This window comes from Pyxicephalus adspersus, chromosome 2 (assembly GCF_032062135.1).
Source record: "Pyxicephalus adspersus chromosome 2, UCB_Pads_2.0, whole genome shotgun sequence".
NCBI classification, from domain to species: domain Eukaryota; kingdom Metazoa; phylum Chordata; class Amphibia; order Anura; family Pyxicephalidae; genus Pyxicephalus; species Pyxicephalus adspersus.
In genome coordinates this window covers 11,698,862-11,714,860 of record NC_092859.1, presented here as the reverse complement: position 1 = coordinate 11,714,860, position 15,999 = coordinate 11,698,862, and the positions used below count along the sequence as shown (strand labels likewise).

At 41.9% G+C, this 15,999-nt stretch overlaps 1 protein-coding gene across 3 annotated transcripts; it reads right to left on the bottom strand.

The window, feature by feature from the left end:
• Positions 1 to 1,784: 1,784 nt before the first annotated feature.
• On the bottom strand, positions 1,785 to 15,992 carry PRKCSH (PRKCSH beta subunit of glucosidase II). Of its 3 annotated transcripts, none has more exons than XM_072399522.1 (17): positions 15,832 to 15,992; positions 13,612 to 13,728; positions 12,531 to 12,626; positions 10,924 to 10,981; positions 10,050 to 10,167; positions 8,485 to 8,614; positions 8,309 to 8,393; positions 8,009 to 8,087; positions 6,351 to 6,431; positions 5,897 to 6,046; positions 5,640 to 5,715; positions 5,490 to 5,559; positions 4,990 to 5,079; positions 4,720 to 4,794; positions 3,450 to 3,549; positions 2,910 to 3,071; positions 1,785 to 2,040 (listed from the first exon to the last, which is right to left on the bottom strand). In XM_072399522.1, the coding sequence occupies exons 1-16, from the start codon at positions 15,920 to 15,922 to the stop codon at positions 2,928 to 2,930; spliced, it is 1,560 nt and encodes a 519-aa protein (XP_072255623.1). In that variant the 5' UTR covers positions 15,923 to 15,992; the 3' UTR covers positions 1,785 to 2,040; positions 2,910 to 2,927. The 3 variants fall into 3 exon arrangements, with proteins under 3 accessions (XP_072255623.1, XP_072255624.1, XP_072255625.1); XM_072399523.1 differs by having other exon boundaries at positions 1,785 to 2,037; XM_072399524.1 differs by lacking the exon at positions 5,897 to 6,046.
• Positions 15,993 to 15,999: the final 7 nt, after the last annotated feature.

Here is a 15,999-nt window from a genome sequence, read left to right as displayed (position 1 = left end):
GAACTCCTAGCAACCCAGGTTGAGAATGACTGGTTGTTATATTATTATATTCAGTTATATTGCAAATCTTCAGAAATCAGCTCTACAAACAAATCACCAGCTGAAGTATCTGGGCATAGTCTTGAATTGAACCCAGGCAAGAGTTTCTTGAAGAAAATCTTCCAATCAATCAAAAGGATAATACATTTGAATGGAACTTGTGCTCATTACCACATCCCATTTGACTAATCATCGATATTGGGTTCATAGCAAACTGAAGCAGAAGGAACATTCAGAAGTTGTACTTGTATAGCATTTTCAAACGTCCCTACATTAATCAAATCACACACATAACTTTATTGAACCAGATAAATATTGATTAAAATCCCAATCTGCTCGAGATTACTATAAAATACTTTTTTTTTTTTTTTTTTGCTGCCTTCCCCTGGGTCAGCTTTGCATATATGACTATCTGGCATATGCTGGGTTTTCCATAGAGGTTGAACGTGAAGACATTTCATTTTTCCAACGTAACTAACTATGCAACCTTAAAATTTCAAAATTTTGGAACCTATGATGGCGTTTTTCGAGATAATCCCATTTGCCCAACTTCAATCCAAGCAGTTGAAACACAACATTGTGATATTATATGACAGGTTGAGAATGTCTCTTGCCAGACTAATTTATCTGACCCCCAAAACCAGGGGCCTGCGGGCTTAGATCACGGCTAACAATGGATACTGACCTGAGGAATTCTGGGTGTCCTGGGCTGTTGAGTAATCTTATTTTTCGATTAACATCTTGAAGCTTTTGCTATATCTCCAGCTTTGGATCGTTTTCTGAAATAGTCATCCAATCTGGAATCAGTTGGTTATTACCATGGCAGTGACTAGCACCAAAAAAAGAACATGAAGCCTACCTGAGAGGTAAATATGATGCCCTCTGGCACAGAACTGCCTGTTACAACACAACTGCCCAATGTGTACAAATTGGTTGGATTGTTCAATAGGTAATGCTTGGACACTGGGGAGTGATCCCTACAACTTGTGTTGTTCCAGAAGCTGCTTGTATGTAGAAAGAAAACCGCTTCCGTTAGTCTCTACCCAACACAGTGACTTCTTCCTGACAAGACTTCTGGAGGCAATATGACAGAAGGAGGTTTTATTTTATTTTTTAAAAGGTTTTAATCATCTCTAACAGGTTAGAGGTATCTACAGTGCACATAATGTAGCGGCAATGATGAGCTACTTTTGGTTGCATTATAATGCCCATGTCAGGTATGAGAATCAAAAATTCTTACTTTGGATTCCTGAGGAATAAAATAAAGGTGTATGACTCCATTTCTTAACCTGGACCCACAATTTGGACGGATTGATCTATTAAAGCAGAATCATACAGTATATTATCCTTATTCCACCATGGTATATATTGGCACTTCAATCAATTCATAGGGAAAATAAGTTCTGCTCTGCGAGAACTGAATGCAGAAACAACCGGGAGGTCCTGTGGTAAGTGGAAGAAAAGTTATATGCATATTAACTTGCTCTGGAAAATTTGGGTTCATCCTACACCCCCCTTCATTGCGCAGCAATGTATCCTAAGGAGCAAATGGAAATAATGGGAAGGAGAATGAGTCAAAGACAACATTTTATAAATTGCATAAAAACTTAAGCTACCTCCATGTCCGGATCAGCTCTCATGAAGGTAACCCCTGCTCATGTGTTTTATGTTGAACCGCTCAGGTATTAATGGGTTAGGCAGAATTTTGTTTGCTACACAAATGTAAAGACGACTACAACAGCCAATGGGGAAAGTGTCTTGTTTAATAAAATGAAATATCACACACCAAATCCTGACTATGTACAACATGGAGGTGTGCAGAGCAGCAATGCAGAGTGGATGGAATGTGTCTTTTGGTTGCCGGTGACTTTTACTGCAGTGATCAGGAAGGAAGAATGGGATGGGGAGATCACAAAAGGAGAATGTCACAGGGCTTTATCCATCTGGTCACAGCGTTCTTGGTTCCCAAGATAAGTCACATGGAGTGAGGTGCTCCATCTGCTGTAAGAGAGACCAAGAACGAATAAACTGAATGGACTTTAAAGATGTTAGAGTTTTGGTGTATAAGCTTTTACTGTGTGCAAGGGACAAAAAAAAATAGAACTAAGCTCAGCATATAATCTCTGCACGTTTCTGTGCTAGGGGCAAGAAAACTGCATTTAGAGTTATATCATCCCATGCCTGGCATCAACATACTGTAGCTGAAAAAGCTAATCCTGGAAGAAATTAGTGCTGGTAATCAGATGCACTGACATTGCAGTGCTGGAGGTAAGAGAACATGGTGAACTTTATTTTTCCTTTACTGGAGATCATAGCTCACAAAGCAATAAAAATTAGTAGGTACTGCACTTAACCTATAATAATGAACAGGTAATTGCTAAAATTGTCTTAGCTCTGCATCAAAGACTATAAAAAGTTAATTAGCAATACTAATGAAAAAAAAAAGTTACCCCAGATTGTGTATTGTTCTAGGCTACATTTGCAAAAATGAAATTTTCTACAAATATTTTTATTACACAGTATTTATATAGCGCCGACCTATTACACAGCGCTGTACAAAGTCCATAAGCATGTCACTGGCTGTCAGTCAAAGGGGCTCACAATCTAATGGCCCTACCATAGTCATATATCATTAATACAGTCTAAGGTCAATTTTGAGCGGGAAGCTAATTAGCTTAACTGCATGTTTTTGGAACTTGGAAGGAAACCGCAGTACCCAGTGGAAAGATGGGGAAAACCTGCAAACTCCATGCAGATAGTGTCCTGGATAAGATTTTGCCTTTGCAGCAATCCCAGGTTCAAAGTGCTAACCTCTAGTGCCTATACCCCATTTTTCTCCACTTACATTCCCGCTCAGAACAATACAGCACCTGTGGGACTGATGGGGGTCACAGCTCATCGTGATCCTCTGGTTGGGGGACCTCAGCAGGCTGCCGACAGGCGGATGGAGTATAAAATTCCATGAGGTATTCACAACGACTTGGCTCAGATGTGGAGGTGACGACTGTTTCTTTACCACAGAACAATTTCACCTACAGGAGGAAGAAAATGGAATCACTTACATGTTTCAGAAGACAGCTATTCTGAGGACATGCATTATCACATTTCTGAGGAGTACAACAATGCTGCAAAACTTGTATGGTGGCTACAATGCTGCCATGTGGCTCAATTTATGGAGTGACCACAATGCGGCCATGTTGCTAAATACATACGGTGGCTAAAATGTTATCATGTAGCAAAGTAAGTGTGAGATGTATCACGTGTGACTAGGTACCTGGTCATTATCTCTGCTGTGTCTAAAGTGTATGACATCACATGCTGCACCTAGGACACAGCAATAGATAATACAGTATGCATCATTTTTCAGTATTCTCATGTAACTTGCAACAACCATTCTTAGTGACACTTACCAGTGTGGACCGACTGGGGCCTTGCCAGCATCCTGTGCCCTGCTCGTATTTCATGGCACTAAATTTGTCATTTTCTGGTCCGGCCCAGGCGCCCCAGATGCTGTAAATGAGAAGGCAAAATAAACATTTAAAAGTATATCTACTCTAGAAAGTACCTAACAGCTAAATGTAACCACTAATTATGTTTAGCAAATATATACTTTGTTTTTAGGTAATAAAAGGGTGGAGGTTTAAGCATCAGCATTTATGAGCTTCCAATGTATAATGATAATCATTTCTTCTCTTCATTGCAGGCATGTCAAATGATAAAGGGCCCGATTTATTAAAGTTCTCCAAGGCTGGAAAGGATACACTTTCATCAGTGAAACTGGGTGATCCAGCAAACCTAGAATGGATCTGGTCCAGGATTCAAAACATTTGACTTTGAAGAAATCCATTCCAGGTTTGTTGGATCACCCAGATTCACTGATAAAAAGTGTATTCTTTCCAGCCTTGGAGAGCTTTAAAAATCAGGCACAAAGAGTGGGATTTGTGAACATGAAATCTAACCATGTAGAGCAGGGGTGTCAAACGCTGGTCCCCAACGTCCTTTTTTTTGGACCCAAAGGAATCCTAAATATAAACTGCAGCTGGCCCGCTGCTGTATTGAAACAGTGCCGCTACTACAATTCCCGGCATCACTAGCTTCTATAGACCAGCGGGCTCTCTGCCTATGTGTGGCCTGCATTGGACTGTTTTACAGACGCAAATAATGCGGGGAATTTTAGTAGCGCCCCTATTTCAGTGAAGAGGGAGTTTAAGCGGCGGGCCACTCATAAGATTTAGCTCCGCATTGGCCACGTCTGGCATTTCCAGCACTCCCCCTCAGCTGTACTTTACCTTGCTACTCCAAGGCATGGACTTGAATTGTTGGATTTTCATAGAAGAATATTGTTATTATTATTGTTAGCCAGAGCAAAAAGGTTACCATTGAAATTTAACTCAGAGGGCTACAAATAAAGAAAGAGGCACATTTTTTATGCCTCTTTCTCTATTAAAGCTTGTTCCAGTTTAAATGTGAAGCAAAACCTCTTTGTTTCCATATGAAAAGGGTTTATATCTAATGAGAAGGAAAAATTTCCTCATTTATTTCAATAAATTTTAAGGTCGGTCCACGACTGTCTAAATTTTTAATTTTGGCCCTCTGTGTATTTGAGTTTGACACCCCTGATTAAATATAATGTACAGAAAAGTACCAGAGACAACATTCAAACAACTGGGAGCAGCTCACCCCAAATTAGTTTCTGATCCTCCAGCCTTCGGCTTCTGTGTCACGCGATTAAATGGACAGAGGCGATAAATGTACCTAGGAAGATGCAATACAAACATGGAGTACAAACAACACAGAACAGCGAGAAGTTTCATCTGTATAAACAAGAAACACATAAAAGACATTTCTATAAAATATTTACACATCAGTTATGACTTCAGACCTCCATTGCAGAGCATATACAGAAATATCGGAACATCAGAAATGTCATAAGTACCCGAACATACTTACTCGCTGGTTGAAAGCTCATAACATTGTCCATAGAGGTAGGAAAATTCTCCATGTGATCCAAAATCCAGGGAAATCTCCTTCTCCAGACTCCTGCATACAATAAAAGTAGCAAAAAGATTATCAGTTTGTCCCAAGTTTTTAAATTACAATAATGCACAGCTATTGGGTTTTCTGGTCGCTTGGCATACTAACATGTTACAGGGGTAACAAGATACTCAGGAGCCGGGTGACTGTAATATGATGGTACAGGGGTAAAAAGACACTCAGGGGGTGGGTGACTATAATATGATATTACAGGGGTAATAAGACACTCAGGAGCTGGGTGACTGTAATATGATGTTACAGGGGTAATAAGACACTCAGGAGCAAGGTGACTGTAATATGATGTTATAGGAGTAATAAGACACTCAGGAGCTGGGTGACTGTTATATGATGGTACAGGGGTAATAAGACACTAGTAGTAGGTAGCAGCCATAGTAGAGAGAAAAGCAAGGACGCACCTGATTGTATCTTCAATTTCTCTTAAAGATTTGGAGGCTTCTTCATACTCATTACGTGCTGCCTGGGCCACTGTGATAAACAGAACATTGAGAATAAAGGAGTATTTGAGGAATAGATTATACACTGGATAAAATCAAATAGATTCTCACCATCTATTAATTGCTGCGTTGCGTCGTCATATGGCGGCATCTCAGACTCCTCCCCCTGAGATTTACCAGGTGGAGCCTGCAATGAAGAGAAGAAATGATTTCTACCCCACTGTATACATTCCTAGCCATAGCAGTACAAAAAAGCCAAAAGATACCAAAAGTTAAAGTAAACCTGCTAAGAAAAATATGGGGTTGCCAATAAAATTACAATCACAATCGCTATAGCCTACTATATCAGGAAAAAAAAAAAACCCTACCCTATGGTCTTCATCTATATCATCATCTTCCTCATCATCTTCATCATCATCTCCTCCCTCTTCTCCATCATCATCCCCCTCCTCCTCAGGGGGCATTTCTGGGTGAGAGTCTGTTCCTTCTTCTACAGGAGGAGGTGTGGGAATTTCACTCTGCAATAAACATGGGTGATTACTGAAGAGTTGGGTGACAATAGAGGGACCACCACCAACTACAGCTTCTTCCCACCCGGCTTTAATACATTTCTGGGGAGAATAGTGATCTGGGTCTGACAAATGCAGGGAATGGTGCGTGATGGAGCTTAATAATATTCTACATTCCCTAAAGGATTTATCTAGACTTTCAAAATACATCTTTTCTAAGGATACCAGGCAATGACATAATAGCCTTCTGCTTCTCCCTTATTTTGAAATCTCCTGCAGCACTTTTCATTAAATTTTACATCTCACCACTCACCTTGTATTTTTCCTTAATCTGAGGCCAGACAGATTCCTGGAACGTGGCAACATCCACTGACTGAGAGCCTCCAAGGAGATTCTATGAATGGGACAAATAATAAGTAGAATTTAACATCCTTAATGAACAGGAACCTGGTTGCTGCATTCTAATGCCAGGCAGATGAAGAATGACAATGTTGTACATAAATACACCATGCTGGACTAGACAATGAAGGACCAGTGCAGAACCAAAACACTTTACATTTCTTTTTATTTAAAATGAACTCATTATATAATCAATATATCAAAATATATACAGTCTACAAAAAGAAACATACAAAATACATTATTTCGCCCAATTTTCAATGCACATCCTGAATAGTTTGCCCTCATAAGTGCTGTAACAAAAGGGGGTACAAAGATCAAAACTGCGACCAGCCCCTTATTTCTTTGGTCCATAAGGACCATCCTTCATATGGTCTGAGCACTTTCTGCTGCTGGAGAAATATAAATTGTTCTTGTCATTAGGTTTGACATGAAAGCCTGTGTATTTACACTGCTGGGCCCAGATTTTTCCACCTGGCCAGCCTTGCTCCATTCCCCAAGGTGGGTTCGGACTTGGAGAAGGGACACTGAAAGGCTTCCACAACTTGCCAGTCATTCGGTCACCCAGCTCTGGTTCTTGAAGAACCAGCATTTGCAGATTTCAGAGCAGGCAACCATGAGTGGTACTTAACTGCTCACTGCCACCCCCAATAATTCCCTAATGGGCAGGTAGAAGCTACTCTGTAGCCTTTCCCCCCAAGGCAGCGGTAACTGCACCACAACCTCACTGCCAGACTAAACATAGCTTAACAGGTCCTTTGTATTTAAGATGTAATATTTGCAGAGACAGAATTAGGGTAGCTTACAGGTTAGATTTGCAAACCCACAGACAGTAAATGCTGCTTTGTTGTTGGCTGCCCTTAGGATTAGCTAAGTTTCGGGTAATGAATGCAGAAACCTCTAACGAGGGTTAAAGAATGCAGACGCCCACATTGCAATGCAAAACATCAGTGTGGGTAGACCCTTAAAAATGTATTCTCTGAAACTGTGGAGGTAAACAATGAGAGTGGGATGTCATAGGAGGAGACTGGAAAAGTTTGGCGTTTACAATGATGGTAAGATTTGACCACTATACACTTTAAGCAGAGTGACATAAATGTATGAATGCAGTTGCATAGTACAACTCAGAAACTTGTGCCAGCACATTTCTTTATGTGACTTCTCCAATGCTTTTGTTGCACTGTATCCTAGGCAGCTCTAACATGCCAGTTCTGATACTTCCTGCAAATGTGGCAAACTGACCCACACCCCACCATGTGTTGCCATTACTATAATGAGCAGCCTTGATAGCCAATAAATGTTTACAGAAAGCAGGCCAGCTCTCTACACACCCAGAAAATGTCATCTGGCATGTTACACTAGCCCTGGATATAGAAGATATTAAAATACTGCTAGTTCCTGTAGCATGCAGAGTTCCCTATAAAGGAGGTTTATATAACAGCACTTATGCCTATAAGCAGGCCTCAGAGGGATTTGTAGGTCACATATGTGATTCCTGAGAGTCTCAGAGCCTGGTCTCCAGAGCCTTATGAAAATAAAGAGAACCACAAATAGAAACCAATGAGTATTTACCTGGGCTTCCTGGTCTGATAAGGCACCGTCACCATCTGAATCGAGCTCCGAGTGAGAAATCAGCTCTTGTGAGGACAGCCTGGAGAGATAGAGAGTGATTTAAACATTACTGTTCACCTAGAAATACTAGATTTCATATTCCTTAAATATTCATACATATAAAAATAACAGCAATATCTGCATACACGTGTACAAAGCATTAACCCAAGACAGAAATAGATGTGGAATCCCTCTACCACACCCAGTCTAACATGAATGGATCACACCATCCATGAAATACTCATAAATGACTTTACTCACATCCCATCAGAATCTTGATCCAGCTCAGTAAAAGCTTCCAGTGATCTTTTCTTTTCCAAGGCAGCCTTCTCTGCTTCTCTCCTCTCTAAGACATAAACACAGGTAAATGTACGCACAAAAATCCTTGTGTAAATCATCTATAGAGAGCTTAGACAGATTGATTGTACTGCTCTCACCTTCCCACTCCTGCTTGTGGGCATCCTTTGCTTCCTTTTCTGGTTTCTCTGCCTCCTCCTTCTTCACAAGCAGAGAGTCAACCTCTGACTGTACACTTTGACGTTTCTCCATCATCTCCTGCAGCTTCATCTGCAATAGAAACATGTGTCAATATCTTATTGTTTTCTACCACCTGTGCTATACTACACTATGGGTCTCTACCAAATGTGCTATAAATTATAGTATGGAGGTCCACTGTTTTGTACATCTCAGCTGTACTGCATTACAAATGTACACTGTTCACTATCAAGTATGCTTTACTTATGAAAATCCACTCATACTTGCCTTATGAAAATCCACCGTTCTCTACTACCCTGCTATACTGCCATATAAATGCCCACTGTCCTCTACTACCTTGTGCTATACTGCCTTATGAATGTCTACCATTCTACACTACCCTGTGCTTTACTGCCTTAATAATGCCCACTGTCCTCTACTACCCTGTGCTATACCATTATGAATGTCCACTATTCTTTTCTACCCTGTCCTATACTGCCTTATAGTTGACCACTGCCTTTTACTACCCTGTGGTATACTGCCTTATGAATGCCCACCGTTCTCTACTACTCTTTGCTATACTGCCTTATGAATGCCCAATGTCCTCTACTACCCTGTGCTATACTACAGAATCAGTACCTACTGTTCTGCACATGCCAGCTGTACTGCATTACAAATGTATAAATGTTTACTTTCATCCTCACTATACTATAGAATAGATATGCAATTCTCTTCCCCTGTGCTTCAGTACAGATGTTTACTGTTCTCTCTAACCTTGGTATACTTCTGTATATATATCTATTATCCTGGCTTTCTTTTCACAACCTAAATAGCATTACTGCGGTTTAAAATATTGCACAAGCACACCTAGTTTAGAGTTAACAGCAGCCAGCACCCACAATGCACTGCTGCTTTGCAAGTCATGCCCAATCAACTATTAACACATGAGCTTCTGCTGAAAAGACTACTAGAAGGAATTTTACAGCTCTGTATATTATAATAAATAGTTAAAAATAATCCAAGAAAGCAAAACTGGAAGACGTGTTGGGTTTGTTTCACTAAATAACCTAAAATTTTACTAGACCTAATAAAAAGATGTTATGCACTGTGACTGTAAATTACCTACTGCATTGCAATGCTGCTGGTTTGACAAGAACCCCTTCGGGAAGAATATAAATGCCACTGAATAACCAGTTCTTCCTAAACAGTAGCACCTAACCTTGTAAACGATGTTTAGGCTCAATAAGCACCAATTCCCATAGACATATCCCAAAATGTTGTGAGAAACCATCCAAACCAAGATTGTTATAGCTGGAAAAAGAAGGGGGGGGGGGGGGGGGGGGGGGGGGGGGCAACTTAATTTTCATGGTTTTGGAAAGGAACAAGTGGTATGGCCAGGTGACCACAAACATTTGATGTTCAGTGAATATTTATATAGTGTATATTTAGTGTATACCTTTGTACTTTTTATCATGGCTATTGCATGTCCAAAGTAAACACCTTTAAACAGTAAAAAGAAATGTGATACCTGTTTCTCTTCCCGTCCTTTTCGGGCCTCCTCAATATACTTCTGTTTCAGCAGCATTCCCTCCCGAGCCATTTCAGCTTTCTTCTCCAGCTCTTCTCGCTCCTTCCGACCCATCTCTCTGAGAAACATAGCAAAACATAGCTCACACTGTTCACACTGGCGTCAGTAATTGATGTTATTTGAGTGGAAGCAACCATGTTGGTCGAGAAAAACAGCAATAAGAACGATGCCCAGCACAGCAGTCACATCCCCAAATCTCAATCAAGTCCTCCTAGGAGTAAGAGACTGCAGTGCCTTGGAGGAGCTCAGGCCTTGGATATACAGGAATGAAGCTGCAAGCACAGAACTGCCTAGGCACATTACTACATTAGAAAGAGAACTGCTATTTGTCCAGCTTCAGATAAAAAGTAGAATATGGAGGATATAGAGTGCCCCCTTTTTACCATAGCAATAAACGTTTGTTTTACAATTTAATTATGTATGTCACTTTGAAACAAGTTCAGGCTTCAGCACAGATTGCTCAACTTGTTTAACATTCTCATTCTGGACCTAAAAGGTGTTTCAAAGCTGAACTGTAGACTAGGGTGCATTAGTCTTTTGTGGCCCTTGTACGGCCAGGGGCCGAAGAGCAACAGAAAGAAGCGATACGAGAAAGCAATCGGTACTTGTTTTGAGAAAAAGCATGCTGATAGGAGGAAAAAGCAGAATGACAGATGAGCTTATCATTGTGCTTCCACTCCTTTCTCCTAATAAAGCGGAAAATTATCTTGTCCACTCTGATTTTCCCATTACAATACCGAGAATGAAATGGAAAACATTTTTCATTAGATTTCCTAATCTTTAGTGCTCTTTACTGCAGCACAGACACTCTTACCTGCAGGTGTTCTGGCAGTGAGCTCCACTGTTATACTCATCAGTAGTGTCACAGCAATCTGCAAAATAGAAAACAGTATAAGAACTGGGCAGCACAGTGGCTCAGTGGTTAGCACTCCGGCCTATGCAGCACTGGGTCCCAGGTCTGAATCTCAGCCAGGTCTCTATCTGCATGGAGTTTGCAGGTTCTCCCCATGTTTGTGTGGGTTTCCCCAGGTGCTCCGGTTTCCTCCCACATTCCAAAAACATGCAGTTAGGTTAATTGGCTTCCCCCCAAAATTTTCCTTAGACTTTGATAATGACATATGACTATGGTGGGGACATTAGATTATGAGCCCCTCGGAGGGACAGTTAGTGACATGCTTTTGTGACATGGACTTTGTACAGCGCTGTGTAATCTGTCACAGCTATCTAAATACCGTATTTTTCGGACTATAAGACGCACTTTTTCTTCCCCAAAACTGGGGGGGAAAAGTGGGTGCGTCTTATACACCGAATACATGTTAAATATAATTAAAAAAAATCATACTCATCCGATACCGCGATCCCGCGATGCTGCGTGCTTCTTCTCCTCGCTCTCCTCCCGGCTGCAGCGCGTGTCTCCTCCTCCTCTGAGCGAGGAGAAGCCGACACGCATACCCCAGCGATCCCATAAGCAGGCTGATCCAGCCTGCTTATGGGATCGCGGGGGCATGCGTGTCGGCTTCTCCTCTCTCAGAGGAGGAGACGCGCTGCAGCCAGGAGGAGAGCCAGGAGAAGCCGACACCCGTGCCCCCGCGATCTCATAAGCAGGCTGGATCAGCCTGCTTACGGGATCGCGAGGGCACGGGTGCCGGCTTCTCCTGGCTCTCCTCCCGGCTGCAGCGCGTGTCTCCTCCTCCTCCTCTGAGCGAGGAGAAGCCGGCACACGTGCCCTCGCGATCCGGTAAGCAGGCTGGATCAGCCTGCTTATGGGATCGCTGGGGAATGCGTGTCGGCTTCTCCTCGCTCAGAGGAGGAGGAGACACGCGCTGCAGCCAGGAGGAGAGCGAGGAGAAGAAGAAGCCCACAGCATCGCGGTATCGGGTGAGTATGATTTTTTGGCACAGGGTGATCAGAAGGGGATACATTGTGTCAATGTATCCCCTTCTAATCACTCTGTGTCAATGTATCCCCTTCTGATCACTCTGTGTCAGAGTGATTAGAAGGGGATACATTGACACAGAGTGATTAGAAGGCGATACATTGACACAGAGTGATTTTTTAGTATTTTGTTCAGAATCTTTTTTTTCTAGGTTTTTCTCCTTTAAAATTGGGTGCGTCTTATAGTCCGAAAAATACGGTACTCTATTAAAATAATGTATATTAATATTAGGAACTAAAGCGCAAAATATGTCTTTTCACAGAAAATTCTGCTTTGATAAATTTTACAAATGTTGAACACAAGTGACTGTCACTCCCTCTGTACAGTTTAGGCAGCGTTACCTGCATGGAGAATAGAAATTCATGGACAGTACAAAAATTAGTAATTAGCTTCTGTGATTGGCTAACTGATTCATCCAGAGAGAATTGTTTGTTCCCAATGAAATTGAAGTTACAATTTAAACTGAATTCCTACATTTTACTTACCACAAACGCCGTCATTAACCCGAGATGAAGGTATGTACAGGGGCCTGTGCCCAGGGTTGGTGCAGTGGAATCTACCATTGGCACACGCCGATGTACCTGAAAGATACAGAAAAGATGACATTTTTAGTCAAAGCTTTCATTTATTTATTATGATCTGGTACCTGTTATAGGCTAAACAGACTCAGCAAAGATTACGAGATGATTACAAAACAAAACTCCTTATTCACCATTTATGAGTGTTAACGTTATTACCTATGAAGTGAGGTAGGGCACATAACCCACAAGTTTTCATTAAACAGTGAAAGAGAAATTGCCTAATACCTTTGCTTTCCAATATACTTGTACAGGTCACATGACTACCTTTATTCCCCTTGTTCTACATGCCCAGGAATAAGCTGCAGCTCATCACCTATCCTGGTGACATCTCTGCGACTTATTTCCTGGCTTCTTCCTGGACCGTGGAGAACTGAGAGGAGGAAAAGCAATCATGTGACTTCAGTAAACAACATATTTGACAAAATAGAACCTCTGAAGGAAACTGTATCAATCATGGAAGGTCCTGGAATGTGTGACTGCTTGTGACATTAGCAACTAGATGTTGGAAGGGATAAGAAGAACTAGGGGAAGAGAGGAGCGTGTGTTTTGTGGCGGCAGTGCTGCAGAGACTAGATCTCCGAACAAATTTATTAGGGTCATTTATTTGTGAGAGAGAGGAGAGGGAGGGGTGTAGACCTGTACCCTCTGCAAATGCTGCCATTATTGTAATATGTACTTCAGATACAGTGAGAAAAGAAAAATGCAAGAAATTCACATTCTTCACTCAAGGATAAGTCAAAAGGATCTGCAGGACATCCAGGTAGGAGCTGACTATCAGCAAATGTCCCTGCACAATGATCCTCTGCTGCAGCTCCCTAAACTAAAGCTCTGCATGGCTTCTTTTACCTCCGTGCGCTTGCAATTTTTTTTATCCCACCCCCCCCACTTTTGTCTCTTTAAAGGGCAAAATATTCCTTTGTGGGTTCCTATGTATCAATATTATAGCTGTATAACAAAGCTTTTAAAGCAGCCATTAGATGCTTACCAGGCTCATCGGTGCCATCAGCACAGTCACAGTAGTCATCATTCACCCGGTCAAAGGGAATCGTCTTAGACCCATCCAGGCAGGTGAATGGTTTTGTCTCATCATAGAAGACACGATCTGCAAAGTGATGAAAGATTACAAGTCAGCTCAAAAAAACAAGTTTCCTCATCAGATAAAAGGCTGTTTTGTTACTATTTTCATTTATTATTTACTTTCTTCCCATACAAATTTAGGTCCATGAAAAGAAAATTATTATTTTTTCTATTTAATTAGGCATCATCCTGCTTTTAATTGCCTCATTGGGAAGAAGATTTCTAAGTTTTCAAGTTCTTCACAGGTGATGTTTATTACCCTTCGGAGTCCCTCATGGGAAAGAGTAACCTCTCAAACCCTCCAAAGAAGATTTCTAAATTTCCAAGTTCCTCAGAGGTACTGCAGAGGAGCAAGTCTGCCGCCCTCCAGAGCTCCTCATGTCATGCCTACAACCCTCTAGAGCTCTTCATGGGAAAGGGTAACGCCTGCAACCCTGCAGATAACAAAATTTTCAGGGGAGTTATGACCCTCCAGAGTCCCTCTAGTTATCACATCAGCAATCTCCAGGAGTATTTTAGAATGGGGGGGGGGGTCACATCTGCAACCCCCCAGAGTCCCTCACAATGGTAGTAGGGAAGGCTTCTGCAACCCTCGAGTCCTTCTAGGGGGTCACATCAGCAACCTTTAAAAGTACTTTAAAAAAGGGGTCACATTTTTGACCCTTCAGAGGTCCGCATGGGAAAGAGTAATGCCTGCAACCCTCCAGGGAAGATTTCTATATTTCCAAGTTCTTCAGCTGACAAGTTATGACCCTTCAGAGTCCATCTAGTTGTCACATCTGGAACCCTCCAGAGAAGGTTATTATTATTAATAAACAGGATTTATATAGCGCCAACATATTACACAGTGCTGTACATTAAATAGGGATTGCAAATGACAGACAGATAAAGACAGTGACACAGGAGGAGAGGATCCTGCCCCGAAAAGCTTACAATCTAGGAGATCTTAGGTTTCTAAGTTCCCAAGTTCTCCAGGTGACAAGTTATGACCCCCCGGAGTCCCTCTAGCCGTCACATCTGCAACCCTCCAGTGAAGGTTTCTAAGTTTCCAAGTGATGTTTATGCCTCTCTAGGGGTCACATCTGCAACCTTCAGGAGTAAATTAGAGGAGGGGGGCACCTCTGCTCCTCATGGGAAATAGTAAACTCTGCAACCCTCCAGAGTCCCTCTTATCACACCTACAACCCAGCAGAGTTCTTCATGGCGATAGTGGGGAAGTATTCTGCAATCCTCTAGAGTTCTTCTAGGGGGTCTGCAATGGTCACTTCAGGGATTCCTCAAATCTCCTTAAATGTGCAATTACACATCACATTTGCTGAAAAGATGAGCTGAGAATTATATAATTAAAGTCTACCTAAACTCCGAATTTTCACTTTACATAAAAGGGTGGACAATCCTTTAATGTAAGGTAAAAGTCTGTTTGTTTTTTATTTTAAATGCAACACCCTTTTTTTTTTTCACAATCGCCTAGGTGATGGAGAATGAATGGAAGCGCAAAGCCTCCTGGGATATCCACGTCACTGCGCATGCGTGAGATTGGCAATTTTTTCCCTTCTGCGTATGCCTGAGATGTTGGGGCATGTGCAGAAGGAGCCTTTTCGTGAAAGGGGAAAAGATTGCCAATCTCGCACATGTGCAGATTTTTTTTTTAACATACGTCACCCGTCTTGTCAGGTGACGTAGAAAGAAGAACCAGGAAAAAGAGGAGAAGATGGCGGCGCCCATCGTGCTGGCACAAAGACGGATGTCGGGAGGACGCGGGACCCAAGGGATTTTACTGATTGAAGATAAGTGTATTTTATTTTTGTTTTGGGGGATTTTTGAGTTGAGTTTTTTAATGGCCTGTGAAGGAACTTTCTAGCATCCCAGGCAGCACCTGCAGCCTGCCATCTATAGAAGGATATAATGCCCGGAGCAACCAGCAGGGGGCGCTGCAATACACCAGGACTGATGGGAAAGAAGCTGAATATAAAATAATTAAACGTGAGAATAGAAAGAAGCAGCAAAATATACAACATGAGCAATAATAATAACACCCGTCTGGGTATATTCGATACAAACAAATACAAAACTGGGGCTATAACGTCATATGAATGGCTAAGAATAATGAATGAAGACGAACACTCACTGGACAAGGAGACCCCTCGAGGCTTTTTCACCTCCACAGCCCAGCACCCCGACAGGGCTAGAAGCCCCAAAACCAACGACAGCGCCCGCATCTTCCTTAATGTCCACCAGACAGCCAATATCCGCCAGTCACAGCCTATCTGACAGCGCCAAGCCAGAGCAAAGTCTT

Bases quoted from the DNA above. Each gene is read 5' to 3' on its own strand.
- PRKCSH (XM_072399522.1), bottom strand. From the start codon at position 15,922: ATGCGGGCGCTGTCGTTGGTTTTGGGGCTTCTAGCCCTGTCGGGGTGC. The intron at 6,047-6,350 runs GTGAGTGGTGAG...TGTTTATTGCAG, and splicing joins AGATTAAGGAAAAATACAAG to AGTGAAATTCCCACACCTCC. The intron at 3,072-3,449 runs GTAAGTGTCACT...TTCCTCCTGTAG, and splicing joins GCCCCAGTCGGTCCACACTG to GTGAAATTGTTCTGTGGTAA.